Source organism: Helobdella robusta (assembly GCF_000326865.2).
Source record: "Helobdella robusta unplaced genomic scaffold HELROscaffold_35, whole genome shotgun sequence".
In the NCBI taxonomy this organism is placed as follows: Eukaryota; Metazoa; Annelida; class Clitellata; order Rhynchobdellida; family Glossiphoniidae; genus Helobdella; species Helobdella robusta.
The window spans coordinates 1,795,554-1,812,278 of record NW_008704704.1 but is presented as its reverse complement, the minus strand read 5'-3'; the positions used below and the strand labels follow the sequence as shown (position 1 = coordinate 1,812,278).

Sequence of the window (16,725 nt, the reverse complement as noted above, 5' to 3'; positions counted from 1 at the left end):
CTGCTTTATGTGTTTTCTGAGTTGTTTGCTGCTTTAGACAAACAACATGTGGCTCTAGTCGCGTTTTTAGATATGAGTGCGGCATTTGATTGTGTAGACCATCAGATTTTCCTGGAAAAATTGGTTCATGATTACGGTATTTCCGGTACTGTTATCAAGTGGTTCAAATCATATCTGTTTGACACAAAGCAACAAGTAGTTTTCAATAATGTGTTATCTAATGAAACGGTTTTGACATCAGGAGTGCCACAAGGTTCAGTGCTTAGGCCTATTCTTTTTATCATGTATACCGCTGAAGTTTTTAAAGTAATAGGTAATTTCGGTTTTAAATATCATGCCTATGCTGATGATATTCAGATTATAGTTAGTAATAAGCCAGAATTACTGCAATCTAAATTCAACAAACTTGTAACCTGCCTAAATAACATTGATAATTGGATATCAAACAATGGTCTTAGATTAAATCAGCAGAAGTCAAAATTTGTTCCAATAGGTACATGGCAGCAGCTGATGAAACTTAATATCGATTCAGTGAAAATAGGAGATGTTAAAATAGAATTTAGTGACAAAGCAACTAATCTGGGTTTCATTCTTGATTCTAGATTATCGAGGCATGATCATATAAAGATGATAACAAATTCATGCTCCGGACAGATTCGAGAACTCTATAAACTCCGTAAGTCATTAGATAAATCTGCTATTCATACCTTGGTGCATGCGTTTGTTCATTCACGATTGGACTATTGCAATGGACTGTTTTACGGTTTGCCAGATAGGTCTATTTCTGCAATTCAATCCATTCAGAATAGAGCAGTCAAATTGATTGTTGGAGGTCTCAAATTTAACCGTGTTACTCCAATTCTTAAGGGCCTTCATGGGCTTACTATAAAGAAAAGAATTAAATATAAAATGTGTATTTTAATGTATAAAACTGTACATGGCTTGTTACCAAGTTATTTGATAAATAAAGAAAAAGTCTATAATGATGAGTGGTATGAACCTTAGATCAGACGATGGCATTTTCCTGGTTGTACCTGATGTCAATCTGCAGATAGCATCAAGAGATTTTGCAGTATCTGGACCAATGGTTTGGAACAGCTTACCGAGATCTTTTAGAACTAAAGATTTGAAACTTGATGATTTTAAAAAGAAACTTAAAACTTACATATTTTCGCTTTGATTTTGTTGTTAAGTGAATAATTATTTGTTTGTTACTACCGCCATTGACTGTACTTTTTTCTTTTTTGACTTTGTTTGATTATAGATAGCGCTTTTGAGAACTTTTTGATTTTAATTTTAATTAGCGCTTATAAATGTTTCATTAATAATATATATATATATATATATATATATATATATATATATATATATATATATATATATATATATATATATATATATATATATATATATATATATATATATATATATATATGCAAATTTCATTGAAATTGTTTGCCCATTTTGCATTAATTAACTTCTTTATAAGACATTCAACGAGGCGGTATTGTTTGAGTTCATATTTATCTAAAACTGGAATAAAGCTAACAGCGCTGTTTCGGCGTAATGCCATCTTCAGAGCCTAAATATTGTTTAAACATATAATTTAATTAAAATAAATGTCTAATGTAAAATGTGAAAATATAGAAAATATATAAAATATGTATTAAATTGTGAATTAATATATATATATATATATATATATATATATATATATATAATTTGGAACGAGGTTTTCGGATAAGCAGGTTTTATTAAAAATAATTCCCCAATTTGTTCTTATTACTTTTGTGAATAATAATTCAACACGTCGTAGATTGGTAGATTCAACTTAATTTAAAACAACGCTTTTGCTGACGGCCGTTTCGGCTAGTGCTATCGTCAGAGCCTTGGTAAAACCAACATATTTTAAACAATTAAATAAAATTAAGTAAATAATTTAGAATTAGTGAAATAAAATAAAATAAAATCGCATTGAGAAATTTTGAATACATGTTTTTATATCTAAATATAATTTTCTTTCTTATGAAATATGCAGTAATTTATGGACTATTTTTAAGATCAATGAATAAATTTTCATATTCAATTAATCTTTTGTGTTTGCAAACATTTTATTGCTCACTTATCTGTTTCAAAAGTTTAGTGATTTCAGTGAAATTGAGTAGTGTGATCTTGTGATAATTTTCACCACATAAAAAAAATGAATTAAATGCTATAGTATATTATCAGTATAGATTCTGGTTTATGTAGAAGTTAGAAGATTTACTGGACTATTATTTACACATGAGTAATAATGTTTTATGTTGGCATGTTCCATTATTGGAACGTTAGGCTTATTAGGTTAATGTAACCAACTTTTTATATGACTAATTTTGTAATGCAGTCTATTATTTATTGTGGTCGGTCAGATCGTCCAAAGCAAGTTGGTTTTGGGGAACATGTTGTTCAAAGTTTCATGTCTCATCTGAAGAACAAAGATTCACGTAATGTTTTTTTGACAACTTTTTTACATCGCCTCACCTTCTACTAAAATTGCGAGAATTGGGAGTCAAAGCAACAGGAACCATGCGTGAATGACGAGACGGCGATGCACCGCTATATGCCAAAAATAACTTTTCGAAAAACGAGAGGCAAGTTTGAATTTACTGGTGATGGCAGTGCCGTAGTGGTACGCTGGAGTGATAATAGTTTTGTCACTTGTGCAAGCAACTATGACAGTGTTGAGCCAGTCAAGAAAGTGCAGCGACATGTGAAAGGTTCTCGTGAAAAAGCCAGTTTCTCAACCGCTTATGATTGCCAATTACACAGCTGGTATGGAAGGTGTAGATATGCTTGATCGGCTCTTGTCTGCCTACCGACCACGAATAAAAGGGAAAAAGTGGTGGTGGAACCTATTTCTAAATGCAGTTAATATTGCGGTTGTTGCTTCGTGGCGTATGCATGGTAAGCTGTGCGCTGCTGGAGATAGTTTGTCACATCTGCAATTTCTACGAGAAGTAGTTCACGGTCTGTTACGTGGTGTTCAGATCAGAGACAACGCCTCGGAGGTAACACAGCCCCAATTTCAGACTCTGTGCGTCTTAACGGTTCAAGTCATTACCTGGAGACTGTGAAACAAGGTCGTTGCACCTACTGCAAAAGCAACACAACAAAGCAGTGTGGAAAGTGCAACAAACGTTTACATGAACGCTGTTTTCTTGCCTACCATCAGAAGTGATGCATACTGTATGCATGGTGAATACATGAACTTTGTGATTTTACTTATGTACTTTAGTCATTGGTGTTGTGTACATTAGATAAATAATGAAATATAACAACTTTCAGCTGATTATTTATTAGTTTTATCACAAACAATCAAAAACTCGTAAGGTATTTTCAAATAATTTGAAACCATATAATACAAGTGTATATAGCATTTTATAACCAGAATAGCCTAACGTTCCATTTTTGGAACACATATATATCTCATCACCTTCAAGAGATAATTTCATGAAATTTTGTAAATTTATTCACAATAACATTTTGAATAAGTGTTCCAAATTTCATTAAGTTACTTAGTCGGGAAAGTATAGCGGGCTTGTAAAGGTTAAATAAATTTGCAGATAGCTTTTTTAAGTTATAGATAACTCATTTTCAATCAATAAATCAATCAATCTATCATCGTTTAGCGTCCAGAGCCCCAGTTCTCCCGAGGTAATACGTTATTTTCTTTGCCGTTAATTTTTTGCGCCAAATTAGGCGATCAGTTGTATCCATTTCATTTAAATTTAGAGCTTTCATGTCTTGCTCGATTGTTTGCGACCAGGACTTCTTTGGACGGCCTTTAGGACGTGTGCCAGGTACTTCAACATCTGCAAGAGAAGTTGTGGCACTGTTTCCACTTCGTTTGACATGACCAAACCAACTCATGACCAAACCAACTCATGACCAAACCTCTCTTTTGTTTTTTATATCATCTAAACCAGCACGACGCAGGATTTTGGTAGATTTGATGTGGTCCTTCAGACTAATTCGTAACATCCATCGGATCATTTTCATATCGGTTTGTTGAAGTTGTTGTTCCAGCTTGGTTGTCATTGGCCATGTTTCCGCACCATATAACAACACCGGACGCATCACAGATCCATAAAGTCTTGATCGCAGTGGCAGTGGAAAGTCACGCCACATCAATACAGAGGCAAGGAGATGCCATTTATTCCAGGCTGCACGTATGCGTGCTCGAACGGCAGCTTCCGCTGTTCCAGTACAATCCAGAACATCCCCTATATATTGAAACGATGTGACTTTCTCTACCTTAATGGCTTCAAAAATATTGCTAATTCGAATTTTTTGTTGTGGATTGATACAAACAGGACAAACAAAGTTGGACACTTTAGATAAATTACCAATTATTTTTTAACAACGTTTGTGACACTACTGGTTGCACTGCTGACACTTGATTGAATTGTTATCTACACCAGCTTTACAAACTGAATAGGGCCATCGTCCAGTAGCTGTAGATTGAATGGGTTCACCAGTTTTCATTGCTTTGGTTTTGCTGATGTTGACTTTGAATCCATGATCAGCCAGTCTGATGTTCTAATCTTCAAACATCTGTGCTGCATTCTGCTTAGACGTGGCTGTTAAAACGATATCATTTGCGTATATTAGATTCCAAATGTCACGTATTGGCTTTGTGATTTCTTCCATCACAGTTATAAATAACAGTGGACTGAGAATCGAGCCTTGGTGAACTCCAACGCCGATGTCAAATGCATCTGTGTTTCCAAACGTTGTGCTGACAAGAGTCTTAGTATTCGTATACATTTCCATCACAAGTCAAACAAGATATTCTGGAATAATTAACTAAAAACCTTCAAAGTTTTAAAAGAACTAAATTCAGATCTTGAATGCTACCTAATATTTTTTCATCATTTGATGTCTATGAATCATGATTTAACATTCTATCAAGAAACATATTAATTTTATCAATATTCATCTTTTTAACCTTATCTGTATTCTCATACCCATGGGTATCTAACAACCGCCAATTATCAACCATAACTACCCCAACAAATATAATTTACTCTCAACTCACTCAAACAAACAGTAAACTAATTAAAGGCTACACTATCATAATTTCTAGACTATTCCTGTTAATTATTATGGTCAATCTTATAGGAATAATTTCCTATTCATTTAGAATTTCAACTCACTTACAATTCTCCTCAACTCTAGGCCTACCAGTACCATTATTTAGAGTAGTAATATTAACCCTTGGAGCATGTGAAGCTAGGCTAGGGTTAACATTACTAGTTATAGTACGTCTATATGGAAATGATATAGTCAAAAATATTTCTCTGAGAAAATGCTAACAATTATACTACCACTATTAACCATACTAGCAATATTTATGTATTATAAATACTAATCACTATTAATTTTTAATTTTATAATAATTTCATGCTACATACTACTAAATATATCCCATTATAATGGATTTATAATCTCTAGGCTAATAATGGCAGATAAATTATCAACTCCACTAATTATCCTAACATTTTCAATCTCAGCTATAATAATTTTAGTAAGGTACAAAATTGATCAAACAAAAAATAAGGGGGAGTACTTTACTATCACTGTTATAGTGCTTAATTTTATCTTATTTTTATGTTTTTCCTCGTCCAAAATCCTGTATTTTTATGTGTGGTTTGAGGCCTCGCTAATCCCAACAGCAATTTTAATTATAACGTGAGGGTATCAACCAGAACGACTACAAGCTAGACTATACCTAATTATATATACGGTTCTAGCGTCTCTACCAATACTTGTATGCTTATTAATAATTACCTATTACTTTAATAGATCAAATTTTATAACACATAGACAATTAATTTACCCATTCTATAATAAGTACTTGTGACTGCTGTGCATTATAGGATTCCTGGTAAAACTTCCAATATATTTAACCCATCTTTGACTACCAAAAGCCCATGTTGAAGCACCAGTTGCTGGATAATTCTTGCAGCCATTCTACTTAAACTAGGTGGATTTGGCCTGTATCGAATATCCAGAATATTCCCATGAATAAGAATAAGGATCTCATCTATTGTTATAAGAATCTCATTGATTGGAGGTGTAGTCACAAGAATCATCTGCTTACGCCAATCTGACTTAAAATCATTAATTGCTTACTCCTTTGTCGGACACATAGAACTATTAATTGCAGGAATAATGTCATCATCTAAGTGAGGGTCTATGGGAACATTAGCCATAATAATTGCCCATGGATTTAGCTCATCTGCACTATTTATTATAGCAAACATAAACTATGACTTAGTAAAAAGACGAAGTATTTATATTTCAAAAGGAGCCATCATTTTTGCCCCTATCTTGTCATTATGATGGTTTATCTTTACTGTTATCAATATAGCCGCACCACCATCAATTAACTTAATAAGAGAAATTTTACTTTTAACATCAATTATATCATACTCAGATTTATCTATGATTATACTAGGACTGATCAGATTTCTAATTGCTGGATATTCATTATACATGTATACTATAATTAACCATGCTAACACAAATAAATACCTATCAATTTACCCCATAGTAAACATCAAAGACTACCTTCTTTTAACTTTACACTTATTCCCAGTATTACTTTTGATTTCCAAACCTGAATTAATCCTATAAAAGATATAGTTGAAAAACAACATTAAATTGCAGATTTAAGAGTATATTAATATATTATCTTTTAATAAGGTAAGCTAAAAAAGCTAGTGGGTTCATACCCCAAAAATGAAGTAATTCCCTTATTATTAGTTTGATTTTAACTAAATTATTAAGTTTTATTTTATTCCTCATGTATAACAAAACTTAAAGTTTGAGATTTAGTATAAAAAATATGTGTAATCTAATAATACAGTGGGTAGAACTAATCAATATATGAAAATGTGAATTGGTAAACATAATTAAAGTCGGCCAAATTCGTGCCAGCAGCCGCGGTTAGACGAAAGACCTTTAATAATAAAAACTCTATATGATATAATAAAATTAACCAATAAGTTTAATTAAAACATAAATAGAACCAAATATATCTTAACCCAAACTATTTATTTTAACAAGGATTAGATACCCTTCTATTAATAGCCTACCAAAAGAGTGGGAAAATACGAACAACAGTTTAAACACCAAAGAATTTGGCGGTGTCTTATTCAATTAGGGGAACCTGTCCTTTAACTCGATAATCCACGAAAGCGCTACCTAATTTTGAAACTCAGTCAGTGTACTGCCGTCTAAAGTATACCTTTATGAGAGTATACCAAAAATTTTAATCAAATCACACGTCAGGTCAAAGTGCAGCTTATAATTAGGTTGAGATGAGTTACAATCTATATAAAGATTACGAAATAAGTTAATAAATAACTTATAAAGGTGAACTTAATAGTAATTATAAAGATCATATAATGAATCAATCAATAATTAAGACAAGTACAAATCGCCCGTCACTCCTTAAAGGATAATTCGTAACATAGTTGATGTAACGGAAGTTGCATCTGTTCAAGTTATAGCATATACAATGCCACTAACTTACACTTAGAATAAAAATAAAATTATTTTAACTTGACTAATAAACAACATCTCATCAATTAAATATAAAGAAATAAAATCAAGAACAATAATCAAATAAATTAAGTACTTAAAGGAACTAATAAATTTGCAAAGTAGTAAATAACGTACCTTGTGCATAATGGGTTTACAAGTCACACTATAAAATAAGGTCCCGAATTCTTTATGAGCTGAAAATAGCTTGTTATGAACTAATAAATAAGTGTTTCCTTACTTTTTAAAAGCTATCTTCTGAGGCTACATACCAATCGCATAAGAATATAGCTGGTTTCTACTAAAAAACTATAAATTAGAGCATCTAAAATAGAATGTAAAATAATAAAAGACAAGTTTTATTATTAAATCAATTAATGCAATAAATATAACCACTATTGGGCCTAATAACAGCCACCTTACACTTCTTTATCGTACAATGCTATTTTTAATAACTAATAATAAAATGATATAAATAGATAGATATATAATAAAACTAAATATTATAATAACTCTGTAAACACTAGTATTATATAAAATATATGGAAGGAACTCGGCAAATATTATTTCGACTGTTTAACAAAAACATTTCTTTTAGGACTCATTGAAAGTATGCCCTGCCCAATGAAAATTTAATGGCCGCGGTATCCTAACCGTGCAAAGGTAGCATAATAACTTGTTTATTAATTGTAAACTAGAATGAAGGGGTAAACGAAATAAATACTGTCTCCTACATACAAATAAAATCTATCCTTTAAGTGAAGAGACTTAAATAAAATTGAAAGACAAGAAGACCCTATAGAGCTTTATTTTAACTACAAGCTTATTATAGTAAAATTCGGTTGGGGCGACCTAGGAATATTAAACACTCTAAAATTTATAAGATTAATACATCTTTTTTTGATCCAATATTTGATCACTAGATTAAGTTACCTTAGGGATAACAAGCTAATAATTTTTTAGAGTTCTTATCAACAAAACTGTTTGGCACCTCGATGTTGGCTTAAGGAACCACCATGACGCAGAAGTCATAGATGGGGGTTTGTTCAACCTGTAAATCCTTACCTGAGCTGAGTTCAGACCAGCGTGAGCCAGGTTAGATTCTATCTCCAATAAAATAAATTTATTTGTAGTACGAAAGGACCCAAATAAGCCTATAATAGGATAAACAAAATTACTTATAGACTATAATAAGTTGGCAAATAAATGTAAATGATTTAGGATCATTAGATGAATTACAATTCACCTATTATGTAGCTTATTATAGAACAGTTGATTTGCAATCGTCAAGTGATGATAAATCAGTGGCAGTTATTTGTGCAAAAGATTTTGAAAATCTATAATAAATCTTCGAATCATTTTATAACTTAATATGGTGGCAGAATAGTGCATTAGGTTTAAACCCTAAATATGAGTAAAATCCCATATTAATGAACCTACCAGCTTCAATATCTTTTATTATTAGAATACTTATGGCCTTAATAGCTATAGCATTTTACACACTACTAGAGCGAAAATTACTAGGATATTTTCAAATTCGAAAAGGCCCTAACAAAATAATTTTCATAGGACTTTCGCAACCATTTGCTGACGCTATCAAATTATTCTTAAAAGAACAGCTAACCCCCACCAATGCCAATAAAACCTCATTTATTATTGCTCCAATTATAGGCCTATTCTTATTACTAATGATATGAAGGATCTTTCCACATCAAAACACTGCATTTTGAGTTCAATTTGGAATTCTATATTTCCTATTTATTTCTGCAATAAATGTGTACACTACATTTATTGCTGGATGAAGATCAAACTCAAAATAGGCCCTTTTAGGGGCATTACGTAGTGTAGCTCAAACAATTTCATAGGAAATTAGAATAACACTTATCCTATTAGCCGCATTAATAGTATCTATATCTATAGATATTTCTATAATATCAAATTACTTATATACAACAATCATGGTAATTATATTCCCTGTATCCATTTTATGATTTATTACCAACTTGGCAGAAACCAATCGCACACCATTTGATTTTGCTGAGAGTGAGTCAGAACTAGTATCAGGGTTTAACATTGAATATGGCTCAAGCATATTTGCATTGATCTTTATGGCAGAATATTCAAATATCTTTTTCATGAGACTACTGACAACCTCTATTTTTTTAACATCCATAATTAAAATCTTATCCTTATACCAAGTCCTAATAACTATACTCGTAGCTATAATTTTTGTATGGGTACGAGCCTCATTTCCTCGAATGCGATATGATTCACTATAATACTTACATGAAAAAGATTTTTGCCATTTTCAATTAGAGTCTTAATTCTAGTGTTACCTTTAACTACCATTATAAATATTTTAATTTCATAGCACCAAGCCGGACTAACGGATAACATTGATATCGTTAAATATGAGTAATTTCTAGTGCTTATTCAGAGAGCTTGTCTAAGCATTCGACTTTTAATCGAATGAAAGTTTATACTTCTGATTAATGCTTATTATAACAATTATTTTTATTGTATCTATTTTAATTCCAACACTTGTATTTTCTCTATCACTACTACTCTTTCATCGAATAAAATTAGACCGTAATAAAATATCCCTATTTGAATGTGGATTTGATCCAAATAATCAAGCCCGTCTGCCATTTTCAACACGCTTTTTCTTATTAGCCATTATCTTTATTGTCTTTGATATTGAAGTAGTACTATTAATACCATTCCCAATTCTAATAGCAACATCACTATCATTCCAGCACATTATAATTTTTTTATTATTTTTATTAATTCTCCTACTCGGACTAATTCATGAATGAAACGAAGGCTCTATTAATAGCCATCTTAAGGGTTTAAGCATAATAAAAAGCTTCTAACTTTTTTAAGGTGGTTAAATTCCATCAACCCCTTATGATTATTTCTTTCATCCGCTCACTAACTCCAACTATACCCTTATCAGCTGTAATCATGATTATTAGCACAATCATAGCAGCCTCAAGAACAAATTGATTCTGTACATGAATCGGGCTAGAAATTAATATACTAAGATTTATTCCATTTTTAACAAAATCTATCAAACAAAAAAATATAGAAGCAATATGTGAGTATCTTGTAGTTCAAGCATTTGCCTCATCTATTATATTATTTTCTGGGTTTTTAATATATAATAATTATGGATCGATAAATGTATACTGCATAATTTTATCATTTGCATTAATAACTAAAATAGGAATATTCCCCTCATATTACTGATTCCCATCAGTTCTTCAATGTTGTGACTGAGCTGGAGCCATAATTCTATCAACACGACAAAAAGTCGCCCCAGCAATAATTATAATTAATAATGTGAAAAGAGATCAAATTGAATTAGTTGTATTTCTATTATTTAGAATTATAGTTGGTGGTGTAGTAGGATTAAATTAAACTGATGCAAAAACAATTCTTGCCTATTCATCTATTGGGCATATAGGGTAATTCCTAGTTCCTCATATCTGTGGACTATCATATCGATGTGGACTATCATGTCGATTTTATTATATATGTTATAATAGTAGTCCCAATCTTTTAATATTCCAAGTATATACATATAATAACCCAAATATATCAAGAAATATTCTTACTATACCAAAAAACATAAAATTTAGTATATTATTATTTATCTTATCTTATCTACCACCACTATCTGGTTTTGTCCCAAAACTAATAGTAATCTATACAGTAAGCTCAGCTTTGCCTGAAGTAGCAATTCTTATTGTTATTTTTTCATGTATATCTCTCCTATTTTACTTAAATCATAGTATCAACATCTTGATAACAAAAAAAGATATAGTATACTGTTTCACTATAGACAAAATTATCTTTATCACAATAGTAACTAGACTAATATTCACACCAATACTCTACATTATTTATGCGATGACTTTACTCAACAAATCACAAAGACATTGGAACTTTATATTTGGAGCTTGAGCTGCTATAGTCGGCACAGCCATAAGAATTATTATTCGAATTGAACTAGCCCAACCAGGATCATTTTTAGGTAATGATCAACTTTATAATTGTGTGATTACAGCACATGGCCTAATTATAATTTTCTTTATAGTAATACCTATTTTAATTGGTGGATTTGGAAACAGACTTATCCCATTAATAATTGGTGCACCAGATATAGCATTCCCACGACTAAATAACCTTAGATTCTGACTTTTACCACCATCATTAATTTTATTGGTCACATCAGCACTAGTGGAAAAAGGTGCTGGAACAGGATGAACAGTGTACCCACCATTAGCAGCAAACTTAGCTCATTCAGGACCATCCGTAGATCTCGCTATTTTCTCTCTTCACCTAGCAGATGCACCGTCAATTCTAGGATCATTAAACTTTATAACAACAGTTATTAATATACGATGACAAGGAATACAAATTGAACGTTTATCACTATTTGTCTGAGCAGTATTCATCACCGTTGTCTTACTACTCATATCACTACCAGTTCTAGCTGCTGTGATTACAATACTACTAACAGATCGTAATTTAAATATAGCATTTTTGACCCTGTTGGTGGAGGTGATCCAGTACTTTATCAACATTTATTTTGATTCTTTGGGCATCCAGAAGTCTACATTCTAATTTTACCAGGGTTTGGAGCCATCTCTCATGTAGTAGCCCATAACTCCAGAAAAATTGAACCATTTGGGTCACTTGGTATAATTTATGCCATACTAGGTATTGCTATTTTAGGGTTTATTGTATGAGCCCATCACATATTTACTGTAGGTATAGACGTTGATACACGAGCTTACTTTACAGCAGCAACTATAGTAATTGCTTTTCCAACAGGAATTAAAGTATTTAGATGACTAGCTACCATCTACGGCTCAAAAATTAAATATACACCATCTATGTTATGAGCTCTAGGATTTATCTTTTTATTTACATTTGGGGGGTTAACAGGAATCGTCCTTTCAAATTCATCCCTAGATATTATACTTCATGACACTTACTATGTCGTAGCCCACTTCCACTACGTTTTAAGAATAGGGGCAGTATTTGCCATCTTTTCGGTATTTAACCACTGATTCCCACTATTTACTGGGTTATGTTTAAGTGCAAAAATCTCTAAAGCCCAATTCTACTTAATATTTATTGGAGTAAACCTAACCTTTTTTCCACAACACTTTTTAGGTTTAAGTGGAATACCACGACGATACTCTGATTACCCAGACGCCTTTATAATGTGAAATGTTATCTCATCAATTGGGTCTACTATATCTATAGTATTTCTAATTCTATTTATCTATATATTATGAGAAGCATTTGCTTCCCAACGAATACTAGTAACATCTTCACACATATATGCATCAATAGAATGAGTAGACTACATTGCACCTCTACCTTTCTATAATCCAGATGAAACCGGAATTGTCACTATCCCATTAAGTGAAAGCAAATAAATTGCACCTAACTGTTAATTAGGAGTAAGTCATAGACTCACTTATATGCCTTATTGAGGACAACTACTGCTACAAGTCCCAGCATCCCCAGTAATATTGCAATTAACACTGTTTCATAACCATGTACTAATAATTATAACACTTGTATCAACAGTAATTGCATATGTAATAACATCATTAATCTCTAATAAGTATGTAAGACGATTTACCCATGAAGCTCAAGAAATCGAAACGATTTGAACAATTTTACCAGCAATTGCATTAGTATTTTTAGCCCTGCTATCAATCCGTCTTCTATACATCATAGATAAATCATTTAACCCATTTATTACTGTTAAAACTATTGGGCATCAATGATACTGATCTTATAAGTAGAGTGACTTTCATAATCTTGAGTTCGACCAATTAAATTTAGGTGATTACCGTCTACTTGAAGTTGACAATCGATTGGTTATTCCTACAAGAGCTAATATTCGACTTATATTAACAGCAGCAGATGTTATTCATTCATGAGCAATTCCATTACTAGGGGTAAAAATAGATGCTATCCCTGGACGACTAAATCAATCAACAGTGTTATTGCCAGGAATTTATTATGGGCAATGCTCAGAAATTTGTGATGTAAACCATAGATTTATACCAAATGCCATTGAAGCTATCCAATTAAAAGATTTTATCAAATGACTAAAAACATAAGATTTTAGTTAAATCATAACAGTAGTCTGTCAGTCTACAATCACCATCTAGGTAAACCTTAATGCCACACCTTGCCCCAATACCATGAATAAATTTTATAATTGTATTATGACTCCTACTAGTAATTATTATATCAAACATATGGTGATTTATAAATAAACCAATAAAACAAATCAATAAAAACTTATTAAAATCAAAAACAGCCAGTTGAAAATGATAACAAGATGGTCGAAATTTAGACAGTAAACTGTAAATTTACTTATGAGTAAACACTCTCTTGTATGATATTAGTATAACAAGTACAATTACCTTCCAAGTAACAAGTTTAATTTAAATATCATATTGCTCCGACAACCCTATCATTTAGTAGAACCAAGACCTTGACCAGCATCAGCATTTGGTGCCTTAGCCTTAACTATAGGACTAGCAGGTTGATTTCACAACAAAGGAAATTTATGTCTATATCTTGGGCTATTTTTAATTATTGTATCAATGTACCTATGATGGCGAGACGTTACACGAGAAGCCACACTTATAGGAAGCCACACCTCTTATGTTGTAAATGGTTTACGAATTGGCATACTTCTATTTATTTTATCTGAAGTTTGCTTCTTCTTCGGATTTTTTTGAGGATTTTTTCATAGAAGTCTAGTACCCAGCAGAATTAGGATGTGTTTGACCACCAGTTGGTATTACTACACTAAACAAATTCGGCGTACCACAATTAAATACAAATTAAATACAATTGTATTACTATCATCAGATATCACAGTTACCTGAGCTCACCATAGACTTATAGAAGGTAACCGAACATCAACAATTTAAGCCCTAACATTAACAATTACTTTGGGCCTATACTTTGCTCTGTTACAAGCAAATGAATATTATTTCGTAACAACAAGATTTCACGGAGCACATGTAATTATTGGGTCCACCTTTTTAGCTATTTGCCTAATTCGTGTAATCAAAAATCAATTCTCAAACACACACCACTTCGGATTTGAGGCAGCTGCCTGATAATGACACTGTCGATGTTGTATGAATCTGTTTATACATTTGCATATATTGATGAGGCTCCAACGCCGATGTCAAATGCATCTGTGTTTCCAAACGTTGTGCTGACAAGAGTCTTAGTATTCGTATACATTTCCATCACAAGTCAAACAAGATATTCTGGAATGAGTTGTCGACGTAGACTCAACCTGCACGCAAAACTCGTCTTCATTGCATTATATATAATGAATGTAAGATCTTTGATAAGAAAAACAAATAATTACTATTTTATGTTAAATTTCTTGTTACGTAGATCGTTTAATTAATTGATATAATATTGAAAGACATTAAAAGAAGAGAACTAAACCAAGCAACGTTCTCGACTTGTTTATTATCCAGTGAGAAGTTAAAAGTTAGAAGTTACATACAAAGCAAAGAACATTTGGTCCAAAGAAAAATAAATGTATATTATAAATCATAATGTTTTAATATAAAACATAAAACTTAACACCTTCTCATTTTATTTAAAATATTAGATGACCTTAACCTAAATGTTCTGAAGACCCATCGCACACATCAGATTCTTTAGTCTTGGTCCTACCATTGGTTTTGTCAGAGCATCAGCAACTTGAAGTTCTGTCGCAACTCGTTCAACTGAAACTTCTTCTTCTGCAACTTTTTCTCTGACAAAGAAATGTCTAATGTGGATGTGCTTTGTTCTTCTGTGAAGTTCTGGATTGTGTGCTAAACGAATTGCTGCTTCATTGTCGACAAAAATTTCTGGCTTTTTCTTTAGATCTACGATGTCGTTCAACAATCGTTTGAGCCATATCACTTCACGAGCTGCTTCACTTGCGGCAACGATTTCTGCTTCAGTAGTTGAAATCGCAACTGAGGGTTGACGTTGGCTAAACCAACTGATCACGCTTTCTCCAAACATACAGATTACACCTGATGTCGATCTTCTACTAGATTTATCTCCTCCATGATCTGCATCACTGTAGGCTATAAGTGTATTGTTTTGACCAGACTTGTAAACAATACCGACATCAGCTGTGCCTTGCAAATATCTGAAAATTTGCTTGACTTGTGCTACATTGGACTTGCTGGGTTTCTCCAAACTTCTGGATGCTACTCCAGCTGCATATGCAATATCTGGTCTTGTTCCCGTCATCAAGTACATCAATGCACCAACTGCTGATCTGTAAGGAAATTTCACTTCCTCATGTTCATTTTTGTTTTCATCGAACTCCTCAGATTTTGTAATCGGAGTTGTACAGGATTTACACTGACTCATCCCAAACTTTTCAAGAATCATTCTTGTATACGATGACTGACTGACATTAATATTTCCCTTCTCATCTTGATTAATCTCTAATCCAAGGAAATATGTTGCAGGTTTAGATGTTATTTTGAACTCTGACTTTAATTCTTTTTCAAATATTTTTAGTTCTTCTTTATCGGTTCCTGCAACTAGTCCATCATCAACATACAGTGCAAGTATGAGTTTCTTTCCTCCCTGTATTCTAATGAACAAACAAGTATCTGCATCGCTTTGTTTGAAATGTCTTTTTCTCAAGAATTCAGCAAAGCGTTTGTTCCAACATCTTGGAGCTTGTTTAAGTCTATAGAGACTTCGCTTGAGTTTACAGACTCTTCCTGAATTATCTTTAAAACCTTCAGGTTGCTCCATGTAAATATCTTCATCTAGTTTGCTGTATAGAAAAGCTGTTGACACATCAAACTGCATGAGTGACATCTTTTCATTTGCAGCAACACTTAATAGTGTTCTTATAGTTGAACTTCTGACTACAGGACTATAGGTTTCTTCATAGTCAATTCCCTTTTTCTGAGAAAAACCTTTTACCACTAGCCTGGCTTTAAAACGTTCAACAGAACCATCTGGATTGTGTTTTACCTTGTAGACCCATTTGCATGGTATTGCCTTATGACCTTTTGGAAGACTTACCAAATCCCACGTTTGATTTTCCTTTAA

The 16,725-nt window shown here is 32.3% G+C and overlaps 3 protein-coding genes across 3 annotated transcripts; all 3 read left to right on the top strand.

Moving 5' to 3' along the window:
* The first annotated feature begins 9,030 nt into the window (after positions 1-9,030).
* HELRODRAFT_113270 (hypothetical protein) lies at positions 9,031-9,948 on the top strand. Its single transcript, XM_009023285.1, has one exon. It carries the CDS (start codon positions 9,060-9,062, stop codon positions 9,282-9,284), a length of 225 nt encoding a protein of 74 aa, XP_009021533.1. The 5' UTR covers positions 9,031-9,059; the 3' UTR covers positions 9,285-9,948.
* Positions 9,949-10,094: 146 nt separating this feature from the next.
* Positions 10,095-10,400, top strand: HELRODRAFT_147263 (hypothetical protein; the record flags this gene model as incomplete). Its single annotated transcript, XM_009023284.1, has 1 exon — positions 10,095-10,400. A coding segment is annotated over one exon (306 nt), but the record flags the coding sequence as incomplete, so codon positions are not given.
* A 205-nt stretch (positions 10,401-10,605) lies between these two features.
* Positions 10,606-10,836, top strand: HELRODRAFT_83189 (hypothetical protein; the record flags this gene model as incomplete). Its single annotated transcript, XM_009023283.1, has 1 exon — positions 10,606-10,836. A coding segment is annotated over one exon (231 nt), but the record flags the coding sequence as incomplete, so codon positions are not given.
* Between the last annotated feature and the right edge of the window lie 5,889 nt (positions 10,837-16,725).

What these genes read in the sequence shown, in the direction of transcription:
- HELRODRAFT_113270 (XM_009023285.1), top strand. Translation starts at nt 9,060, where the DNA reads ATGGCCTTAATAGCTATAGCATTTTACACACTACTAGAGCGAAAATTA.